The 24,315-nt window shown below is 43.1% G+C and overlaps 1 protein-coding gene across 5 annotated transcripts in view; it reads right to left on the reverse strand.

The window, feature by feature from the left end:
- The window catches only part of LOC100025505 (ceramide synthase 4-like), a 54,185-nt gene that overhangs the window by 14,170 nt on the left and 15,700 nt on the right, over nucleotides 1-24,315 (reverse strand). For 2 of the 5 annotated variants that reach the window (XM_016432263.2, XM_016432262.2), the window contains one exon: nucleotides 2,730-2,903. In XM_016432263.2, the coding sequence (XP_016287749.1) occupies nucleotides 2,730-2,902 (173 nt within the window). In that variant the 5' untranslated portion in view covers nucleotide 2,903. Of the gene's footprint in view, nucleotides 1-2,729; nucleotides 2,904-5,015; nucleotides 5,037-6,194; nucleotides 6,343-6,644; nucleotides 6,800-24,315 lie in introns of those variants that run through there. The other 3 variants (XM_056822047.1, XM_001376385.5, XM_016432265.2) reach the window with 3 other exon arrangements.

Genomic DNA, 24,315 nt, shown 5'->3' on the forward strand with positions numbered 1-24,315 from the left:
GCCAAATCCTGCCCACCAACTGGCCTGCCTCAGCTAACTCTTACAGCCTGAAGGAGATGGTGTGTAGGGGGACATAAGAAGGTTCTATGAGAGAGCAAAAAAAAGGGTAAGAGCAGGGTATTCTCAGCAGAGACAAATATATGGTAATAAATCAACACCCTTGCAAATGGGTTCATGAAAAGCCTCCTGAAATGTTGAACAACCAAGCCAAAGAGCAAACATTCTCCTATTCTCAATTTCAATTTTATTAAGTGCCTACTGTGTGTAAAGTCCTGTGCTCAGTGCTAGGGGTAGAGAGCCATATTAAGAGCCCAAATCTCTAGGTTCTAGACTCTAGCTAAGAGAGGGCACAAATATGAACACAGCTATTTATAATATGCATTATCATACGGTAAATACATCAAAGCAGTGAAAAGAAAGGGCACTTTCCAAAAATGGGAGTTAAGGCAGGGAAGGCTTCCTGGAGGAGGTGGCCTTAGAGTTGGTTTGTAAGTGGTGGAGATGAATTTGATAGGCAAATAAAGAGGGAGGAGGATATTTCAAGAATAAAGTTGTGGATAGAGGTAGGAGTGTGTAACTAGAATAATGTTCATAGTGCATAGAATAATGTAGTAAGATTTAAGACCCTCTCCACTTTTTTTGTGGTTCAATAATATTCTAAGATGTTTATATACTGCCATCTCACAGAATTACCAGGAAGAAAGCCCTTTCTTCAAAAGATATGGAATAGGGGCAAAAGTTTGGGAGCTGGAAGGTATTAGGTTTGGATATCAGCACGGCTAATCATTGACTGTGTGACTTTAGGTGGCCAATTCATCTTTCTGGGACTTAGTTTCCTCATCTGTAAAATTATTGCGGTTGGACAAGCGTGCTCCAGTGCAAAGGTCCTTAACCTGGAGTCCAAAGAGCCTCAAGGAGGCTGTGGATAGATCAAGTTCAAGTCAGAACTTGGCAAAAAAAAAAAAATCCATCTTTATTTCAACATAACTAAGTTTCTTGGCAATCAGAAGCATTTTTATTTTATGCATTCAAAAAGATACTTCTGAGGATATCATAACGAGCTTCATTTACTCGATAAGGGGGCTCTCAACACATAAAAGGTCCAGAACCTCAAGTCTACTGGAAAAGTGGGCTGAGTTTGGAGTCAGAGAGGTCCAAGAGTCAAATCTCATTTCAGCTACTTACTACCTGTGGGTGTTATCTTGGCCAAGTCTCTTCATCTACTGGGCCTTAGTTTCTTCATCTGCAAATTAAGGGGGGGTGAACTAGTTGGCCTCCTGAGGTCTCTTCCAGGCCTAGAGCTATGATCCTATGTATGATTCTATGATCTGCAAAAGGAGAAGGTTGGGCTAGATGGCTTTGAAGATTCCTGTCAGTACTAATTCAAGAAGGCAGAGCCATAGAAATATGTGCTAATTAGCTTAATTTGCCTCAATATAGGATTGCTTCAGTATGAGTACTCAAATTTTCTGGGATGGAAAACATCTCAGAGGTCATTTGGTCTATCCCATCCCCTCAAATAAATATCAATCATAAGAACAACAGTAACAATAATACTGATAGCTAGCACTTCTCCATCTTTATCTAGCTAGCATTTATCTATCTTTAAAATATATGTAATTTATGTGTTAACTCAATTGATTCTCACAACAACCCATGCGAAGTAGGTGCAATTATCACTCCCATTTTATGGATGGGGACACTAAGGCAGAGATTTTAAGTTACTTGCTCTTACCACTGAGGCACCAAGCAACTATCTATGATTCCTTTAGAATCCTTCTATGACTCAGACATAGACAAGGAATCACCCAGGATGAGAAAGGTGGAGAGGGAGAATACTTGGCTGGACCAAGGTGTATCCTAGTGAATGACAGCCAGCAGGACCTTGGGAAAGGTTCAGGTTTGCCAAGACCAGAAGAAAAATCATCCCCTGAGAGCCAATACTTTGATGATGAACCTCTTGGACATTCCCATGGTCTGGTCTTTGGACAGTGTCTCAGCCTGTACCCAAAGATCTTTCTAGCTCAGAGGAGTAAGTCAGAACTTGTCTTATATGGGACTAAAGTTCGCCACCAAGCTACAAGGATTCACCAGAAAAGGACTTGAATACAACACAGAGCCCTTGTGGACAATTATTAATGTTTTCTTAGAAGGTTTTAATCTTTTCCTTATATTAGTTGCAAATTCATGGACTTCCTTTTTTTTTGCATGGCAAACATTTCCATTTTTACAATAGAATTCATTGGGAAAATAGGATTCATTTTATGAAAGTTTCCTCTGCTGTGGGTAGCATGGCTTACCAGGCTGGCTGGGGAAGGTGGCGGGGCTATTAGCTTTGGAGAGCTTATTGAAGCTGGAAAACCAACAAATTGCCTCTCTTTTGGTGCTTAAAGATAATCATCTTGGTTTTTTGAACCATTCAGAAGCCCTGATGAGAACAGGAACCATCAGGATAAAAAGAACAACAAACCTCCCTTCAGTACTGCTTTCTCTATAACAGTTCGGTAAGGTTAGCAGAGCATGTAAGAATATGTCTATTTGGCAGACGAGGAACTAAGGCTCCAAAGGTGAAGTGACTATGCCCAAGAAGACATGATTTAGGAATAGGCTGGCTCTAGTCGTTGTCATGCCATGATGGTTATTGACAGATATGAACTTTTTGGGGTTTTTTTTTGCCCAGATGCCCATGTCCCAGGACCAGTAGAGAAGGAAACCCACAGTTCACTCACCTTTCAAAGCTAAATCTGATGACCACCAAGACCAACGCTATGGGAATTGATGCCAGCAGGTCCTTGGGGTGAGGGTAGGTGATTCCATCTGAATCCTCTGTGTCAGCCCATGAGTATCCAGGAGGGAACCAGTACTCATCCTTCCAAAACCACTCATACAGGCTGGCCAGCATCCTGGGGGCAAAAAGCCAAGAGTTTTACTGGAAACATCACGGGAGGGAAGGAGGGGACACAGCATTGGCAAGGGAGACCATGTGTTGGTTAATCAAAAACTCTGATTAACTGAGAGTCAATGTACATGGTCCATTGATTTTTGAAACAGGGACCTTGAGGGAAGTCCAACCCCTTCATTTTACAAATGGCAAAATTGAGGCCAGGCTAGGAGATGAAGGAACTTGTACAGTCACACATAATGAATCTCGTACTCAAGTCTAACTTGCTATCAAGAGTCACTTGCTACCTCAGAGCCACCAGAAAGGCACTATCTAGGTGAGCCTCATCTAATACAATGGCTGCTGCCTCATCTGGGCACAAGAGACCTCAGTGTCCCAGACTTTGCCCAGCACCTGCCAGGCCCTAGTCAACCCAGATATAATTTGAGCCCTGATTGGGGAGGTTATAGGGGGTGGGGTAGGCAGCTCCTGGGAAGAGACTCCAGAACAGTAGATATGAGAAAGCCTTCAGGAGAATGTCAGACTCAGAGAAGAGACTTTATGACCTAGAATGTCAGAGCTGGAAGTAATTTAGAAGATAGATGGAATACTGGCACAAGGGTGCTCAAGATCTTATATTGGTAGCAGAGTACAGTGGCATTAAAGCAATAGCTATGGGTTGGCTCCTGGGAATTGGTTGGGCCAAGGGGCTAATGTCATTACAGATTTTTCTCCCTTATAAGCTTAGGTAGAAGGTCCAATTTCTGGCAGGCAGAGGGTCCTTTCAAAAGACAAAAGGTGGGCCTAGAAACAGGCTGATCCCTCCACAGCTTTCCAGATGGGGGATAATCCTCTTGGTGGCCTAGAGACTAAAATTAGCTCATCTGTCTAGGAGAAGAGGCTTAGGGCTTGAGTGATATTCCCCTCAACCAGGACAAACGTGAACAAAGGCCCCCGGATCAAGGAGGGTGAGGTGTTATGATGGTGAGCAGGAGCAGGATAGCAATAGTTTATAGCCTCAGAGACACACCAGGCTCTGCCCAGTGGGATTTCCTAGCCTTTCCTGGAGGGAGCCAGAGGAAATAAATACTGAAGATGGGGTTATGATGAAAAAGTCTACTGTAGATGAAGATGACGTCTAATGTCCACTCTACTTCCCCCTTTCCTTTACTACTCCCAACCACAGTGAAGAGAGCCTTCTTGATCTAACCACATTGGGTCTTCCTGGACTTTGTCTGTTAGACCTGGAAGGAAGGTCTTATCAAGCTCAGCTGGGCCCAGCCTTTGATGTTGGAAGACTTTGAGTTTGAATTCCAACTCTTGCCACTTAGGTGACTTTGGACAAATCATTTAATCACTTTGTACCTCAGTTTCCTCATCTGTAAAATGAAGGGGTTGGATTATGTGACCTCTGAGTTCCTTTCCACCTGGAAACCTATGATCCTTAATTCTAAATAAACAGAGGCCAAAGAAAGGAGTGACACACAAGTAAGCTAGGGGCCCAGGTCCAGGGCTCTGTCCTCAGTCTCCCTTCTCCCCACATTCAGACAGGAACTTGGTCTTGTCTGTCATACTTCTTCCCATCCAATGTACCCCGACCCTAACCTCACCTCTTATTATAGCCCTAGCTAACTTCTCTGCTTTCAACTCTTCTTCCACAAACCATCAGTCATTTTATTGGAACCCAGTTTGGGCAAGCCCCTGCTTGGTTAAGCTACTCACTATGGTTTTCCTAGCCTCTTGCTTAACTAAGCCAAGCCATTCTCTATAGTTCTTTCCAAGGAGAAAATCCAGGCAGAGACAGACAGACAGACAGACAGACACACCGAGTTAAGACCTTCCCCTGGTCCTAATTTCCTTAGTCCTCCTTCATGCTACCTAGGCCTCAGCCAAACCAGATCTCTCTCCATTATAGAGGCTCCTCACTGGGAGTTTCTTCCTCAGTTACCCCCTCCCCTCCCATCCAGGCCCAGCTCAGGTGCTACCAATTCTCCCAGGCCATGGAGACCTCCTCCATCTCCTCTCCAATGCCCTTTTCATGGAATAGCATGGACGCTTTAACTAATGCTGCCCTTCCTCAGATCTCAAAGGCCCATAATTAGGGTCTGCCTAGGAGAATGAATGAAAAGATCACCTGGTTCCAGGGGAGACGTAGTTGGCTAGTCACTCGGGATGGCGATCCTTCCCTCTAATGAGGCTCAGGAGGGAGGGCTAAGCTCTAGAAGAGCCACAAGCTCCCTTCCCTCTCAGCCCGCCCTGGCCCCACCCCCTCTCCCCACCCCCTCCCATCCCTTAGCTCAACTCAGCTCTGCCAACCCCTGGCCCTGCCCTGGATCTTGTCTATAGGCTGCTGCAGCCAGAGTTCAGAAGGTTCCAGCTCAAGGTCTCTAGGCCACCAGGCTGCTCTAGGAGCAGGGGCAGTTCTGTTTTCTCACGCGGAAGGTGGCAGGGTGGGACTCTGATCCATTCATAGACATTAAACTAGGAGGGACTTGTGGACTGTTCACATCCTCCAATTTTCTTAGGCTCCCCCCCAGGCTGGAGAGCTGGAGATTGGGAGGTGGAGGTGGGGGCAAGAGCATGAGAGAGGGAGGGAATCTGATCTCCTGGACAAAGCCTTCAACCCTAAATGCCTCTCTGGCTTTCTGCAGGCTGGCTTCAGACGTCATCCATCATTCCATTGAAACTGTTCTCTCCAAAGTTACTAATAACTTCTTAAATGTTCAATCTAATGGCTATTTCTTAATCCTCATCCTTCTTGGCATCTCTGCAGCCTCTGACACTGTCAATTGTCCCCTTTTCTCCTCTCTCTCCAGTTTCTAAGACCCTGCTCTCCCTTAGTTCTCTCCCCTGACTGTCTGTGTGTTCCTCAACCTCCTTTGCTGGCTCTTCTTCCAGATCATACCCACTAAGCCTGGATGTCCAACAGGGCCCCCTGTCCTGGGCTCTGTCCTCTTATCTCTCTACCTGATTTCATTTAGAAATTTTTTTATCACTTCCCATGTGATCAATTATCACCTCTGTGCAGATGACTCCCAGTTCTATTTATATAGCTTCAGTCCTTCCTCTGAGCTATGATCCCAGTATCACCAACTGACTTTTGGACATTTTGAATTGTATGTCCCATAAGCATCTCAAACTCAACATATCTCAAACCGAACTTGTTATCTTTCCCCTAAACCCACTCCTCTTATTGTCTGGGGCTATCACTAGCCTCCCAATCCCCCAAGCGTGAAACCTTAGCGTCAACCTCAATTTTTAATTCATATTCTCCCCACATATCTAATCTGTTACCACGTCTCATTGATTCTACCTTCTCCGCATCTCCCTTGTATGTCCTCTTCTTTTCATTCACACAGTCCTCATCACCTCTTGCCTATACCAACAGCCTTCTAATTGGCTCTTTGCCTCAAATCTCATTCCACTCCTCTCCATTCTGAACTCAACTGCCAAAGTGATTTTTTAAAAAAGTGAAGTTCTGGAGCTCCTAGCAGTAGACTTTGTAATAGACTTGCCCATAGAGGTTGCTCAATAAATATTAATTGAACAAAAAAAAATTAAAGAGAAGTTTGGACCATATCATGCCCTACTCAATAAGCTCCTGGGACTCCCTGTTACTACTAGAATCAAATAAAAATCCTGATTGGCTTTTAAAGCCTTTCCTGCCCTTGTCCCTTTCTAGGTTCCTTACTCTTGACAGGTCCCTTCTCTTCAGGATCCCAATCCAGGCATGGTGGTTTACTTGGCTGTTCAAGGCACTTACTTCCTCTGCTGACTCCCTTTCTCTGTCCTGGCTATCATGATGACCTCAAATGCTGCCTCCAAACCTCAGCTCATCTCATCTTCTGAGGGAGGCCTTTCCCACTACTTTTAGTGTCTTCCCTCTTCCACTTTCACTGCGTATTTATCTTGAATGCTAGAATAGGAGCATTCTGAAGGGCAAGGACAGTTACTGTCTGGTTTCTGTTTCTGTATTCCTGGCATAGTGCTGGAGAATATTAGCATAGTATTTGGCACATAGTAGGTTATCATCATAGTATCTGGCATAGGGAAGGTGCTTAATTTTTTTTTTTGGAAGATGCTTAAATATTTGCTGGTCCTAAAAGTGATACAGTGGATAGAGCACTGGATTTTGAAGCAGGAGAACCTGGTTTCAAATACAGCCTCAGAAACTTACTAACTGTGTGACTCTGGGCAAATCACTTTAACCTCTCTCTGCCCCAGTTTCCTCAATTGTAAAATGGGGATAATAATATAGCACCTACTCATCTCCCATCTGAAAATCAAATGAGATAGGGGAAGTTAGGTAGCACAGTGGATAGAGGGTCAGTCCCAGAGTCAGGAGGACCCGGATTCAAATCTGACCTCAGACACTTCCTAGCTATGTGACCGTGGGCAAGTCACTTAACTCTGATTGCCTAGCTTTTGCCATTCTTCTGTCTTAGAATTCATACTAAGAAGATAAGGGTTAAAAAAAATCAAATGAAATAGTATTTGCAAAGCCCTTAGCATAGTGCCTTGTACATAGTAGGTCCTTAATAAGGGTTTCCTTCCTTCTCTCCATCATATTGCCTTCCCTATCCTCTGTACCTGTCTAGGATATTGTATATGTAATAAAAGCTGAATGACTATTGCAATAACTTCCTTCCTAACTGACATTCCTGCCTTAAATCTCTCCTCTCCATTCCAGCCTCCAGAGACTGTTAAAATGATACCATCTCTCCCCCCCCCCTCCTCCACTCAAGAAATCCTAGTGGCTGTTGTCTTTAGGATTAAATAGAAACTCAGCACTGAAAGCCCTTTGCAACCTGACTCTAACTCACCTACCTTTTCAGTACCTTATTGTATGTTTCTCTACAAACTAGACCATCGTTCTCATACAAACATCTCATTTTCCATCTCTAAGTCTTTGCCCTGGTTGTTTCTCTGCCTAAATTGCACTCCTAACTCACCTTTGCTTCTCAGAATCCTTTGGTTGTTTTAATCTTCCCCTTCTGTTTTAGGATCAATACTAAGTGGGATTTTTGAGTCTGAAAAGCAATAAGGGATAGGCAGTCAAAGTTAAGTGACTTGTCCAGGATCACACAGCTAGGAAGTATCTGAGACCAGATTTGAACCCAGGATCTCCTGTCTCCAGGCCAGATTCTCTAATCCACTGAATCATGTAGTTGCTCCTCTTGCTGTAAGCATGGAGGCTAGAGGTAAAAGCTATTTTGGTGGGGAGGGAGAACATGGTTCTTGTTTAGGGCTATGTGATCTTGGGTATATCTCTTTACCAATATGGGCCTCAGTTGCCCCATCTGTAAAATGAAAGATTGGACTTGATAGTTTCGAAGGACCCTTCCGACTTTCATGGTCTGTGAGTTGATAAACTAGAGTGAAGCTGACTGTGTACAACACATAGTCCCTCCCCACATCTCCATGGCAGCTTTACTTCCTCTATCCTTGGTTCTGTCTGTTGCCAACCACTAAGAGGAAGTACAGAAATGGTACAGCCTTCCCCTTACACTCACGTCCTTTGTCTTTGACAGTCACTGATAAACAGAAATGGTGCTGGTGAGGGAGGTTGGGAGAACCCCCGTCCACAGCCTAGAGACAGGAATGTTTCAATGGTAAATGTCAAGTATAAAGTAAGTGACAAACAGTGTTGAGTGGTAGATAGAGAACTGCCCTTGGAGCTGAGAAGACATAAGTTTTAATTCTGCCTCTGACATGTACTAGCTGTGTGACCCTAGGCAAGTCACTTACTCTTTCTAGCCTCAAGGCAACTCTCTAAAACTTGTTTTTAGTTTAGTTGAAAGAGGTGAATTGGTACCTCAGATGGAGTAAGTTCATCCGAGAGCTCCCTATAACAAAGAAATTACAGTCCACTTCCTATCCCAAATTTTTAAAAAAGCAAGTATAAGACGGTAGAGACTGTGACCACAAAAATCCTTGGCTAAGTCATTTCACCTACTTGGGCCTCTGTTTCTTCAAATATCAAGTGATGCTCTGAGGTCTCTTTCCAGTTTTAGACATGTGATCCTAATGGGATCTTAGGGTACATTAAGAGAGGTTTCATGCTCAGGAAGATGATAGTAGTCTCCATATACTTTGGATATAGTCAAACTACATCTAAAGTATTATATTCCTTCCTGGGGGGGAGGGGGGGACAATATTCCTGGAGAGTTGACTGGAGTCAATATTATTTGAGACTCCATTGAAAGAAATGGGCATAAGAGGCTGCTAGGTGGCTCAGTGGATAGAGAGCCAGGCCTGGAAATGGAGTCTCAGGTTCAAACGTGCCCTCAGATACTTCCTAGCTGTGTGACCCTAAGGAAGTCACTTATCCCCAAGTGCCCTTACCACTCTTTGGCCTTGGAATTCACATTCAGTAATGATTCAAAGACAGAACCTGGAGAAGGAAAGGCTAAAGGGGAGGAGGACAGGCTTCTTTAAATCCTGGGAGTTATGTAGAAGGGGGAAGAACTAGAAAGGAACAAGTAGTGGACATCACAAAGTGACAGATTTAGGTCTGACTAAGGACAAACTTCCTAATAATGAGAGCCAGTCAAAGCCTAAAGTGGGAAAGGATTTCCCAGGAGGTCTTTGATAGAATTTTATTTCCAAAAATACTTTTCCATGGTTGCATGATTCATGCTCTCTCCCTCCTCTCTTCTGGAGATGACAAATAATCCCTGGAGGTCTTTGATGATGACTTATAGGGGTATATTGAGAAAGGGACTCTTGGTTAGCTCCAGGTTGTACCAGAATAGTTTCTGAGTGACTTTTACACTTGTGACACTCTGTGATTCATGGGAGATGGAGGGAAGAGTAGGAGGAAAGGAGAGAAACTCTTTCAACAGGAGGATCCCAGATGAATTCCCTGAGTAAAGATCCTTGGCAGCTTTAGGTCCACTGCATGGGAATTTGAACTGAAGAGACCTTTGAAGTCTTTTCATCTGACACATGAGAAAACTGAGGTCTAGAGAATATTTGACTCAGCCAAAGCATCACAGTTCCTAGGATTCAAATCCAGGTTCTCTAATTAAATCCAATGCTCTTTCTACCTGAAACAAGTTGGGAAGATTATTGGTTATGAAAGAGGTCTCAGAAACCATCTAGGGCTTCTACCTCATTTTATGGATGAGGAAACTGAGGCTCACAGAAGTTACATGCTTTGCTCAAAGTCACAAAGGTAGTCAGTAAAAAAGGCAAGAATTGAACCTAAAGTTTCTGACTCCAAAGCTCTTTGCACTTCTCCATCCCAGAAGGCCTTGTGCTCTTTGATGCCCTAGGAGTTGTCCTGTCCATCACTGGTAGTCTGTTGAATGCATAACCTTACCCTACTGATGTCCTAGCCCCAGAGAACCTTGGGGTCTCTGCTCCACATGCCCAGTTAGAACAGCCTTTATAGAGAGTTTGGCAAGTGTGTGAGGGAGCCTTCTGTCCCCACTATCGGATTGAGCCTGGAGCTGAGTAGAGGCCAAGCTGGGCAATAGCACCAAAAACAGGGTGCATTATCAAAGCCTCCTACTGATGGCCCTCAGTGTGGGTCATAGCCTTTTCCCCTATGCGGAATAATGTCAGCTAAGACTGGTTGGCTTCAGGATGTGATGCTGGCAGTTCAGGGGGATGTAGAACATAGAGAATGAGGAAGTGCACTAAGGCAGAAAAGCCATAGGGAAGGCAGGAAGAAGGTGTGAGGGCCCACAGGAGGATGGGAGGAGATCATTTCCCCCTCTCAGTCAAATCCATAGGGATCATGGCTATTCTTAGGAGCCTCTGGATACTAAAAGAAAGACAAAAGCCAGTCTCTAGGGCTCAGAGGCCCCATATTTTTTTCCCTATCAAAGAAAGGGGAGTGTGTAATAGCTTTGGATGCTACCTCTTCCAGGATGACACCTGTTTTCTCTGAAGCTGAGGAGGAAGAGAAGGCCCAGCTCCTTTTGCTAAGGGCAAGCTCATAAAGCAAGGGGATTGGGTGGTTTCCTAGTGGAATAATCTCATGGGCCAGAGGAGCACTCTACCCTCATCCCAGGAAAGTCCCCAAATGCCACCATTAAAGAGCATAAAGTACCTGACCTTCTTTAGAATAAAACCAGACCAGAGTCAGAGAACTGACGAATCAAATCACAACCAGTATGTGGCTGAGGCAAGACTTTGAGGCTAAAGAGAGTTTCCTACCTATGCCAATAGTCACCAGGCTGGTTCTGCCTCTTTCCCCCTCCCTTCATATAACTGACATTTATCAGCCAACATCATGTCAATGTATGCTTTCTCTCCTTTCCTCTCCCCCTCTCTCTCACACTCACTCAACCCATATCTTTGGCCTTAGAATCAATACTAAGAACTGGTTCCAAAGCAGAAGAGTACTAAGGGCTAGGCAATCAAGGTTAAGTGACTTGCTCCAGGGCACACAGAGAGGAAGTGTCTGAGGCTAGATTTGAACACAGGACCAACCCTAGCTGCCCCATGCCAATGGATTCTCAACATGACCACATAGTATGGAGGCAAGTGCTTCAGTGATGATTACCTTCCTTTTACAAATGAGAAAACCAGTATTGAGGGGTTAAATGGTTTGTCCCCATTACCGTACAACTAGTAAGTGCCAGAGGCAGGATTTGAATCTCAGATCACACCTGATGTGCCATTCCAACTCTTTTCACTAGAATCCTCTATGGATGGCGAAGGCTTTGGATAATATTAATTATAGGATAAGGCATGCCAGAGCTTGGAGAACCCTTAAAACATGAACAGTAGAGGCAGGAGAGCACTTAGAAAACAGGATGGGAAAGCTGGGGGAGGGGGGCCCTTGGAACATGTGAGAGCTGGGAGGAATTTTAGGGTGTAGAATGCCAAAGCTGGTAGAGATATTAGCATATGGAGAATCAGAGGCGAATGTCAAAGATGGGAATGCCAACCTAATGTATCTTCACCTTTTCTTTTTACTGAAGGAAGAGAGACTTGCTCAAGAAGTCACACAGCCCTTCCCTCAGGATACTAGTCATCAACACTAGTCATTTGATGTCACAGTTTCAGATTGTTTTGGAAAATGGGGGGACTCCAGGCACCCTGGGATATGAGTGCAGTGGGAAGGCAATCCATTTATTTCTTCAATCAGGTAGCAAATACCTCCTGCCATCTTCCTCAGAGGTAGTGAAGGAGTTCAGTGGAAAAAGAGTGTTAGGTTGGGGGGGGCGGCTCAATGGCTCAGTAGATTGAGAGCCAGACCTAAGGACAGGAGGTCCTGGATTCCAATCTGACCATAGACACTTCCTGGCTGTGTGATCCTGGGAAAGTCACTTAACCCCCATTGCCAAGCCCTTACTGCTCCCTTGCTTTGTAACCAATACAACGTATTGATTCTAAGACAGAAGCTAAGGATAAAAAAAATAACAATGAATTATTAAAAGAACATTAAGCCTGATGACAGGAAGACATGAGTTCAAATGGATTAGACACTTATTAACTGTGTAGCCTTAGGCAAGTCACTTAATCTATTAGTCTGCTTCAGTTTCCTCTACTGTAAAATGGGGATTATAATAGCATGTAGCTCCAAAGGTTGTTATGACTATAAAATGAGATATTTATAGAATGCCCTTAGCAGTGCATGGCACATAGTAGGTACTATATACAGGCTTATTTCCTTCCCTTCCTGTCATAGTGGGATGGATGGGACAGAGAGAAAAATGGGAGCCTTGCCCTGTCAGAGCTCATAGCTTATCCAGGAGAAATAAACAGGGAAGTACATAATTGGGGAATGGGCCAAAAAAGGGCATGTGGCTCAGATCTAGGCTGGGGAATAAAGGAGGGATTGGAGAGGGAGAGAATGGAGGCTAATTTTAAGGTTGGCGCAACAGCCCAGTGGAGAAATCTAGGGGTCTGTATGAGTGAGAGAAAAAGGTAGGCTGGAGGGAGCTAGCAGAGGTGACTGATTGTAGGAGGGGAATGATAAAGACTGAAGAGGCAAAGAATGACTAGAAGTTTTAAAGCCTAGTGGGGATGATGAATGATGGCAGCCAACAATAGAAACACAAAGTTTCGTTGAGGGGGAGGAGAGGTTTCAGTAGAAGATGAGTCTGGATGTAGATAGGTTGAGCCTTCAGATTTAAGAGGCAGCATAATAGAGAGAAGAAATGAAACTGGGGTGGGGGGATGAAATCAGCAAGGATAATGAGACCATTGACTAGATTAGAGCTAGAAAGGCTCTCAGAGGTTCTCTGGTTCAATCCCCTCATTTCATAAATGAGGAAGCTGAGGCCAAGAATAGTAAGGCAACACAGGGAATAAGCACCAGCAGTGGGATTCAAACCCAGGTCCTCTAATTTCAGAGCCAGTCAGTATTCCTGAATAAAGGAAAGTAGAATGAAAAAAAAAAAAGAGCAGACAGAGGTTAAGAACAGAAGAGCCCTAGGGAATATCTAAATCATGGTATAAATAGGTAGGAGATAAGGAACAAGAAAGAAGAGATGACAGATAGAAGATAGACAAGGAGTCATCAGAGAGGCTGAAGAACTTGAGAGAATGGTGTGGTAGGGTCAGGGAGTTAGTACACCCAAGATCCTCTCTCAACTGACAACTGACTTTTTACCTTCCCCACTGACCCTGGGTTTGTTTACTCTTCTATAAAACAAGGGAGCTGAACCTGATGAGTTTGACTGTCCCAATTTTGAAATTCTCTGAGTTAGTTTGAAAGTGGGATGGATTTGTAGTAAGACAGCCAGCTTATACTGTGATTCTAACATATCCAGTCAACAGTCATTAGTTATCAAAGTCTGTCTCTGTTCCTTGGAGCCCAGATAGTACTCTCCAGGCCCCCTTCTTCTGCTCTGATACTGCTACCACTCTGATATAGGCTCTCATCACTTTGTGCCTGGAATGACACAATAGTGGGTCTGCCTGCCTCAAGTTTCTCCTTATTCCAGTCCTAACTTCCCCACTTAGCTTGCCAGTGATTTTTTTAAGGTACTAGCCTATGTCATCCCCATGCTCAATATTAACTCTAGTGGCTCTCTACTGCAGAATTATTTATTGATCAAAGCCCTTCATGACCTAACCCTTCCTACCTTACCAATTTTCTTCAAATACTTTCTTACTAATACTCTTCAAAACTGTGACACTGACTGTCTTCACACAAGTCACTCCATCTCTTACCTCCTGGGTATTGGCTTTCCTGGCTTCCTTCAAGTTCCAGATAAAATCCTACTTTCTAGAGCAGCCTTTCCCAAATCTCCCACAGCTCTAGTGTCTTCCTGCCATTATTTCTCATTTATCTTTTCTATAGCTTGCTTATATATATTGGTTTGCATGGGTCTCCTTCATTAGACTGTAAGCTCCCTGAGGGTAAGGTCTTTTTTTCCCTTTATGTCCTGAGACACTTAGCCCAATGCCAGACACACTGTAGGCACAACTGGGAAAAATAGAATAGATAATTTTTATTAGATAAAATGAAAAAAGGTTTTACACAAATAAATGCAACAACACTGGGCAATTTATCAAACCTATGAGTGCCTCAGTTTTCTCAAACAAAAAATGAAGTGTGTGGACTTAATGGTATCTAAGATCCTTCCCAGTTCTAAATCTATTACCCTAAGACCTGCACTAAAATCCTGACTTTGCTCTTGACTATTTGTGTTTTCTCAGGCAGGTTGAAATTAATTAACCAAAAGTTCCTTTATTCATCTGGAGTTATTTTAGGGTCAGAATGAAAGGTTAGGTTGTCACAGACTCTCCTCATCTCTCAGAACATCCGTGGCCCCCACCTTGCCTCCTAAGGTCCAGTCTGGCTAAAAGTAGGTAACTGTGGGTTTATCAGGCAGTCCCAGTCCCCATTGAGCTATCATTGTCCCTTTAAAGACAGGCCATCCATGTTTAGGAAGAACTTGATCTCCTTTTTCTCCTTATTCTCTTAATCTCTTCCCTACATCTCTATCCCTCTCCTATTTACAGGCCATTTGCAGTTAAATGATCAAGAAAATCTAGGAAGCTTGAAAGTTTAGTCTAGAAATTAATAGATTCCTTCAAGAATTCTTGCTTCCTAAGTTCCTCTTCAATGTCTAACAGAATGATCTGTCTTGACTTGCCCTTATTCCCAGGATCTCTGGGAAGAAAGGACAGGTGGCTTCTGGGATCAACACCCCTATCCAACTTGCCAGGGCTAGTCCTACTCCTCTCCTGGTTTGTCCAGGATATAGGCCATGTTGTTTTAGTCTCAATTCTACCCTGATTCTCTGGAGTTCCTGAAAAACTTGCCTTTTTTGGAAATCTACCAGCCTGGCTAGCAGCAGAGTTGGCATTTGAACCAAGATTAGTTACCCAGGCTTGTCCAGATTTGCTAGTCTTTCTTTATAGTAGCCACTCGCTATGATATCTAGGCTGACATATATATGTGTGTGTGTGTGTGTGTGTGTGTGTGTGTGTGTGTGTGTGTGTGTGTGTGTGTGTGTGTGTGTGTGTGTGTATATATATATATATATGCACTTAAGTTCCTTCTTTCCCCTTTTCATATTGAAATCCTTTTTATTAGATTTGCAAAGCTCCAGTACAGTGTTACTAGGGGACAGAAGATCCATTTCCCAGTTATTCCACAGCATCAGACTCTTGGAATGGCTGGGGAAACTGAGGCTCCTGAAAGTTAAAACAAGTCACATAGCTAGTCAAAATTCCTTTAATTTTATTTTGATTGATGCTCTTAAAAATATTGTTATAATTTCCCAATGATTCTCTCCCTCATAGAACACTGAGAAAGGAGTGTCAAAGCTTACATGGGGAAGGACACCAGTCCTAGGTAAAGAAAAGTTTCTTCTGAATAAAATATAACCTTTTGGAGCTGTTTCAGTCATGGGTCTTTCTGATCCCAATAAACCTACTATGAGGTATTTGTGAGATCATATTTGTATTAGACTTTCCAGTTCAGTTTGCTACTCTTACTTTGCATATGGGAATTTCAGTAACTTTTCTTAGATTCTGTTTCCTGTGAACAACTGCTAGTCTTCCTTGGTGACAGCCACTCTCTGTGATACCTAGCTTGGCAGGTATAGGTACTTAATAGTTTCCCTTTTCCCTTTTTTGGTTTAAAATATTTTTTTATTTGCAAAGCTCCAAGCAAATAGTCCTTATTAGATACATTTCTTACCTAGTCAGGAGCTGTTAATTTTGTATTTTTAAGCTATGGTCAGAGAATGAGAAATTTAGAGTTTAAAGGATCCTAGGAAGTAACTAAGTCCAATCCCTTCATTTTACAACTGAGGAAACTGAGACAAATGTCATTCTCAGACTTTTTTTCACCAGCTATTTATTTCTCAAATATGCAGTTCATTTCCAAATCCTTTGCTTTCAGTGGGCAGCAGTGATGAAAATATTACCTAAGCTCCTGAAGTCTGCAACTTATTGCTTAAAACTTCATCTTGGATGGTTTTTAAAGTATCTTCAGGCTAGATCATTTGTGCCCATGCAAAAGTAGGTAATAGTCATTCTGCTCAATCAGTCTAAACAGGTGCTTCTGTCTTGTTTTAGATACATTCCTTTGACCTGTCTTCTGTCATGTCATAGAAAAATTCCCCTGGGAAGTCAGTGAACAAATAGCTGCCTCTGTACCTCTCAACGTAGAGTTAGCAAAGGTCAGCTAGGGGACTCAGTGGGATTTGAGAGCCTGACATAGAGACAAGAGGTCCTGAGTTCAAATCTGGATTCCAATACTTCCAAGTTGTGTGATCCTAGGCAAGCTACTTAACCCCCATTGTCTAGCCCTTACCACTCTTCTACCTTAGAATGAGTATTAAGCATTGGTTCCAAGACAGAAGGTAAGAATTTAAAAAACAACAACAAAAATCCAGGGAGTTGGCGGATATCTCTATTTATCTCCTTTCTCTCTAATCCTTATAATGGATGATCTCTCACTCTATGGTGGGAGCCAGAGCTTGAGAACATGACCTATGATTCCACAGAGAATGTAAATGTACCTTGAGTAAATGTAAAGAGCAAAAGAAGCTCCAACTATCTCACCGAAGGACTTGTACATGACCATAGGCCATTTCCCTGCATTATGGCATACCTGGCTCAACCTGGGGTTGTTGTCATTTTGTCCTGCTGCCACTTGGGACAACTTGTCTTTTGTGAATAAAATCCCTCAATTAATCCTAATAAAACCTATTAATATCCAAGCTGGCATGGGCCCTTCTTTCTTCAGCATCTCAATATTCTTTCAGATGGTCTGCCATCTTACAATGAGCATAATCAAAGCAGAACAGATCTGCCCCCTTACGTATGGGGCAGTTGGCAAGATGGCAAGATGGTCTCCCTCCCTACAAATCTTTGCCTTTATAGGCATCTAAGTAGTTATGTCTTCCTTAGGCAGAACTTCAGTTTTGCTTCTTAGCTCCAACTGTTGGGTTGTACATCTTTCCTCCCTCTTCTGGGTGACATTCTTCTACATTCCAGTCTTCTACCCTAGGTCAGGATTCTCAGATGCCTTCTCAGATTGGTTTTCTGTGTTTTTACATTGAAATCCCCCTTCCATTAAAACAAAACAAAACAAAACACCTTTTTTAAACCTTTACTTCCTGACTTTGTAACAATTCTAAAAAAAGAAGGGCAAAGCTAGCCAATGGAGGTTAAGTGACTTGCCTAGGGTCACACAATCTAGGAAGAATCTGAAGTTAGATTTGAACCCAGATCCTCCTGACTCCAGACCTGATGCTCTATCCACTGAGCCACCAGTTGCCCATAGAAAATGGAAAGGCATTCCTCTAGCTCCTCTACCTTATAGGACTTTGTATTCAGAACTGTAAGAGACCTCAGATCGTCTAGTTCCACTCCCTTCTTTGACAGATGAAGATACAGAGACCCAGGGAGATTGTCAGCTTACTTTCTTAAGTAATTACAATGTTGGGGATACAAATACAAGGAAAGACAGTCCATGCCCTCAAGAGGCTTACATTCTGAAAGGGGAAGTCCACATATAAAAGGGAACTGAAAAAAAGGGTGTAGGGGAAGAGAGGAGAGGTAATAAAATCCAGAGAGTTTAGAGAGGAATGAAGCCTCTGGGAGGAGCTCATCAATGGCAGAAGAGGACTGTCCGGAGAGTCTATAGTAAGTCCAAACCAGAAACAAGATTTTCACTGAAGTTGTCTAATCGCATGCCCCTTCTGTTAAACTACACTGGCTCCTTTTTCTAGGAGAAAGCTTAGGCTATACTTTGAACACAGATAGCAGTTATTTGGTTGTGGCAGAAATATAAATAGCATAAAGCCATTGTTGATTGCTGCAAAATTTGTCCTGCATTTTATACTTAGGGGAAATGAGATCCTCAGTCCTTATTTTTCTAAGAGCTACCAGGGACAGCTCCTCAACCAGGTATTCTAGGGCAACTCTCTCTGCCTCCAAATCTGGCAACAACTTATCTTCCTAGCTTTATCACTTATGTTTACTCTCTACATGGACTGAGCCTGGGAGGAATCATACTTTCCCACCTCTGTCCCTTTGCCCTAAACTCTCCTTTTTACTTGGAAAGTCCTCTCTATTATCTCTGCCCAATGAAATCCCAGAGGAATGAGTCATCCACCATGTTATCACCATCATCCGCCATGCCAAAGACAGTCATTCTCCTATTTTGCTAACCTCCTTTCAGGCAGTACTAAGTACCCTGGTTTTTTCTATGCTGTATGACACAGCATAGACTACCTCATGGATGTGAGGGAGCTGAGCCCTGCTTTCTTGCTTGCCTTGCTGGGCCCTGCATGGAGCATCTATATCTATGGCATGACCCACAGGAGGGGGTTTGCAGGGAAACATACATTCTCTGACTTTCTCACCTTCAACTCCAGTGATCTAGATAAGGATTTCAAGGTTGAGAAGTAGCAAGAATGCTGTATGGGGCATTGGCTAAGAAATCCTGCCCAACTCCCCTTGCTTATTGTGTCATCTTGGGCAAGTCCCATTCAGTTTCTTTATGAACTATTTCAGGAAGAGGGAAGTGACAATCTCATGGTAGCCTAGGATGGTTAGAACACACCCAGAACCTTGAGTTTAGAGGATTTCGAGAATGATACTGATAAGTCACAGTATAGCCAGGATGATGAAAGACCTCATACTCATGCCACAGGAAACAAGTTGCAGGAACTGCAAACATCTAGCTAGGAGGAGACTTGGTGTGAGTCCATGACAGTGCTCTTCTGTTAAATGTAGGATTGTTATGGTAAAGGAGGATGAGACTTGTTCTGCTTGGCTTTAGAACACGAGTGGGAAGCAATGGAGAAATGAATAAATTGCCTAGAGCCAGATTTGCCTCAGTGTGAGAAAACATCTAATAAGGAGAGCTGTCCAGCAGTGGAAAGGGTGACCCAGAGATGTGAATGGATCTGCCTCCTAGGAGGTCTCTAAGCAAAGGCTGGTCGAGCAGAGCATTTAACAACTCTGTTATAGAAGGAATTCCCTTTGATTAGGTGGCTCTGAGATCCTGTGATTCTATCCTGAGTCTCACTTCCAATTCAACCTCTCTCAGGAAGCCTTTCATAATCCCAAAGATGGAGATAATTTTCCTGTCTGTGCCCACTTTTGTCAGTAACCCTCCATGGAACCACGCTGTGACTATAGTTATATATGCCCATATACCTTATCCCTTCTACTAGATGATGGGCTCCTTGGTAGTATTTAGAACTTGGAAGAGACCTAGTCCAAACTCTTCATTTTATAGTTGAGGAAAACTCAGGCCCGGGGAAGAGAAGGGACTTTCTGAAGGTCACAGTTGCAAAGCTTCTTGCAAACCACAGTTTGTATACTTGAAATCAATAGTTCTTTTTTCTCATCCTCCCTTCCTTGATTATATGAATAATCAAAATGCATTTTTAAAAGTAGCTACCATGTGTCAAGCAGTGTTCTAGGTCTGGAGAAACAAAGACAAAGAACAAAGCAATCCCTACTCTAAAGGAGCTCACATTCTCTCTGACTATAACCATTCTCTCCACCTTTCTCTGAAAGCTACCATGGAAAGGAGGAACCTTACAGGTTATCTAGTCCAGGACCACAACTAGATTTGTCGTACCTGGAGGGGAGCAACATGAAAACTACCTTTAAATCAGTTTCTAAAGATAAATTCAATTGCAGATGGGAGAGATGTTGAGGCAGCATCCTTCATGGGGGCAGAGACTCTGTAATACTATGCCATGGGCCTAATGCTGGGGACGGAGGTGCCAGAGGGAGAGGTACATTTGTGGTGGGGCTACTGAGGGTTTGGGAGGAAGTTGACAGTTTCCTGTTTCAACTAATTATTTTTGTTAAGAGCTAAACTTAGTTATATCTACCATTTACTACCTGAGTGTCCTTGAGCAAGTCAGATGACCTCGGAGGGCCTCTGTTTCCCTTCTGCAAAATGAGAGGGTTAGACTCTGAGGATCCTTCCAGTTCTAAATTTGTGACTTTATGGTACAAGTGTCACTAGCACCCTCCAAATTTTAACACCTTGGGACAAGGGTCCAATCATCTATCCCAAGAATAGCAATATAATTGTGATGATGATAATAATAGCTCGTGTTTACATAGCACTTTAAGGTTTATAAGTATTTTACATACATCATCTCATCTGATCTTCATGGAAATCGACTACTGGCCCATGTTCTAGTCCAGTCCTTCTTTCTCAGATGAAGCAACTAATTCACTTGCCATTGTCGTAGAGGTAGGAATGTCAGAGCTACGATTTAAACCACTTTCTAGACTCAGAACTCAGCATTCTTTCAAAACACTTTTCACCTATCTCTGGCTCCTTGCCTTCCCTCATTCTTTTCCCTTAGCCTGACTGTTTGGCCTTCCCATCTACACTTCTCCAAGGTGCAGCTCACAAGCCACGTGTCCCAGGAACCTTTCCAAGATTCACAGTTAGACTTCCCCATTCCCCTGACATGTGGATTATGCTTCTCCTAGGAATAATTGCAGCTCATGTTGCTCTGGTGTTTCCAAGGTTGATAAGGCAATTTCCCTACCACTGTATGAGGTTGTGTTAGGATGATTATTATCATTTAATAGATAGTAAAACTGAGGCTCAGGGCTAAATATCCAATTAGTGTTAAACCTGGGATTTGAAACCAGGTCTCTTGATCTTTTTTACTTTGCTATGATTCCTCTTCCCTTCATAGATGCTCTCAGTTAATCCCTGATAACTGATAGGATCCTCTCCTAGGCTGGTCTCTAGGAATGAGAGAAGCCATATGTTTTAAAAATGGGGCTCAGGGGCCAGATGGGTGGCTCAGTGGATTGAGAACCAGGCCAAGAGACAGGAGGTCCTAGGTTCAAATCTGGCCTCAGACACTTCCTAGCTGTGTGACCCTGGGCAAGTCACTTAATCCCCATTGCCTTGCCTTACCACTATTTTGCCTTGGAGCCAATACACAGTATTGATTCCAAGATGAAAGGTAAGGGTTTAAAAAAAAAGGGGGGGGGGGGGCTCAGTCATCTGATTAGCTTTGCCTTATCATGGAATAATCTAAAATAACATCAATGATACTCTAATTCATGTATCTATAGTACCTTCAAGTTTATTTACATCAACCTTGGAGGACTTTCCCCATTTTACAGGTGGAGAAATCGAGGCTCAGAGTGAAGTAAATCTGTTCTAAGCCATAAAGCTATTTTTATTGTGAGTGCTGGGATTAAAACCCAGGTCTCCCCTAACTTCAAGTACAGTATTTTTTCTACTTTAACCTACTGCCTATCATAGTCTAACTTGTATTACTCTAACTGCTGCATCTTCCCCTACAAACTTTGTCGGATAAGGGACCAAGTCTTATTTATCTCTGGGCCTCCTAACACAGGATGAATATTAATAACTGTTTCTTTAACTGAATGCGAAAACTCAGAACTCATCCTACCTGCAGATCCTTCACCGTACTCCAATCCAAGGGCAGCTTGACTCAGCTAACTATCTCAGGAGGGCAGCTAGGTGGCCCAGTGGATAGAGTGCCTGGCTTGAGTCAGGAAGACTCTTGAGTTCAAATGTGGCCTCAGATTCTTACTATCTGTGTGACCCTGCCTCAGTTTCTTCATCTATAAAATGAGCTGGAGGAAGGAAATGGCAAACTACTGAAGGACCTTTACCAGATGGAGCTTTAGATCTCGTTCTTAGAAACTAGTTTCATTATTTCATGTTCTTGCTCTGAAACACTCCATGACTTTCTATGTTCCTACAAAAAACATAATCAACTTGATGTTGAAGTCTATTTATAATCTGATTCCAGCTTGCATTTCCACCCGAATATCACAACATACTTCTTCCTGTACTCTAAATTCCAGTCAAACTGGACTATGAACTATTACTATTTCCCTGGAGTCAGCATTCCATCGCCCACCTCCGTACATTTGACCCTTCACACCCAGAATGTACTCCTTCATTATCTCTCCCTCTCTGGATCCTTTTCTTCCTGTAAGGCTCAGGTGTTCTATACTCTGGTAAAGCCTTCCCCGATTTCTCCAGTTGTTAATGATCTCTCCTTCCTCAAATTATCTTGATTTTACTTTTATAGACCTATTGTTAATCCCCCTCCTGCCCCATCTAGAACAGGGTTAACTCCCTGAAGGAAGAATTGTTTTTCAGTTTGTCTTGGTGTCCTCGGTACCTAGTGTAGGACCTTTTTCATTCACAGTAAGTACTAAATACATCCTTGTAACGATGAATTGGGTCTATTCCAAATCCTAACCTTACCAATAAGGAAACTGAGGTTTGGTCAGGAAGAGTGATTTTCCCTGTGCTATCAAAGTAAGGATTTGAATCTAGAACTTTTCTCCCCATTGGGCATTCTGGTTAGGTATGTCTATTCCCAAACAGCCACATTTCCCCTGACACCTGAGATGACATAGGGAGAACTCACTTGAGCTCAAAATAAGAGAACACACTGCAACAAATGAAACTGTCCCACACTGGAATGGACTTCCTCGGTAGACAGGGGACTCCCTGACACCAGAATTCTTCAAATGGAGACTAGATGATCACTTGTCAAATATGTTGTCAAGAGAAATTCCTCCTTGGAGGCATCTCCATAGCATAGTGAATACAGGACTGAAACGTGAGTTCAAATTCTGCTTTGTGACCCTTACTGTGTGACCTTGGCCAAGTCACTTACCCTTATTCCACTGGAGAAAGAAATAGCAAACCACTCAAGTGTCTTTGCCAAGAAAACCCCCTACACACCACAGACAGCATGGTCCACAGAGTCATGAATCAAGTATAACTGAACAGATGAACAACGCAACTCACAGGTCGGACTAGGTGTCTTCAAGTTCAGCTCTTCCATTAGTATGATCTCACTCTACAAGGAATTTCTCTATCTCTGACAGGACATAATCCTCCCAGTGGATTTGAAAGGTTGGCTCACCCCACCCTGTATCTGCTGCTCAGCCTGGTTTTCAACTCTAAGGAACCAGATACCCCACCCACAGCCCCAAGTTGAGCTCATCATTATTGTTGTTGGTAATTTGATTAGTCATTGTTTTACTCTTTGTGGTCCCATTGAAGAAACAGGGAAAAATAGGGTTATGTGACTTGCCCAAAGCCACATAGTGAGACTAGATGAGAAGACTAGGAAGATGAGACTTCCTGACTGTAGATCTGACACACTGTCAAACAGTGCCCCTAGCTGCCTCCATCACCATGCTGCCAAGTCAAACCTTGTTTGATGCCACCTACTTCAGCCTCTTCTCTTCTGCCTATAAGATTGGAGGGTGGAGTACCAAACTTCTTCCCAAGCCTTCTTTTATAGAGGGCAGGAACTAGATTTCACACTCTCACTTGTTCCTTGGCCAGGTTTCACTCCGATGGAGCAGGACGCTCCCCAATGCTGGGTACTCCTTGGAGTCACCTTCCTTCTTGATCTCCTGCCTCCTTTTGTGTGTTTGTCTCTCCTCACTGCAGTGTAAGCTCCTTCAGGGCAGCAGCTGTCTTTTTATTCGTTGGTACATAGTAGGTGGATACCAAATTTGGATTAGATTAAATTAGTTGGAAAGATTGAGATTACCACTCCCATTTTATGAATAGAGAGATCAAATCTGAGGTTAAATGTCTGCCCTAAATGGAAGCATTCCAGGCTCTGATAGGATAGAAACTAGAAATCCTTAGAGTATTTTTGGCAGCTAGGTGGCAAAATGGATAGACCTGAGTTCAGATCTGGCCTGGGACTTAATAGCTATGACCCAGGGCAAGTTGTTGAATCCTGTTTGCCTTAGTTTTCTTATCTGTAAAATGAGCTGGAGAAAGAAATGGTAAGCAACTTAATTAAGTCTCTGCCAAGAACACCCCAGATGAGGTCAACAAAATTTGAATACAATTGATACGATTTAATAACTAGGCAATCATGGAAAACTTCACGGAGAAGGTGAGCCCAGAGATATTCTCTGAAGGCCAGGGAGAATTTGGATAGGCAGAGGAAAAATGGGAGAAAAGGTAGAGAGGCTGGAATGAGCTTGCCAAA

This window comes from Monodelphis domestica, chromosome 3, assembly GCF_027887165.1.
Source record: "Monodelphis domestica isolate mMonDom1 chromosome 3, mMonDom1.pri, whole genome shotgun sequence".
Taxonomy (NCBI): Eukaryota; Metazoa; Chordata; class Mammalia; order Didelphimorphia; family Didelphidae; genus Monodelphis; species Monodelphis domestica.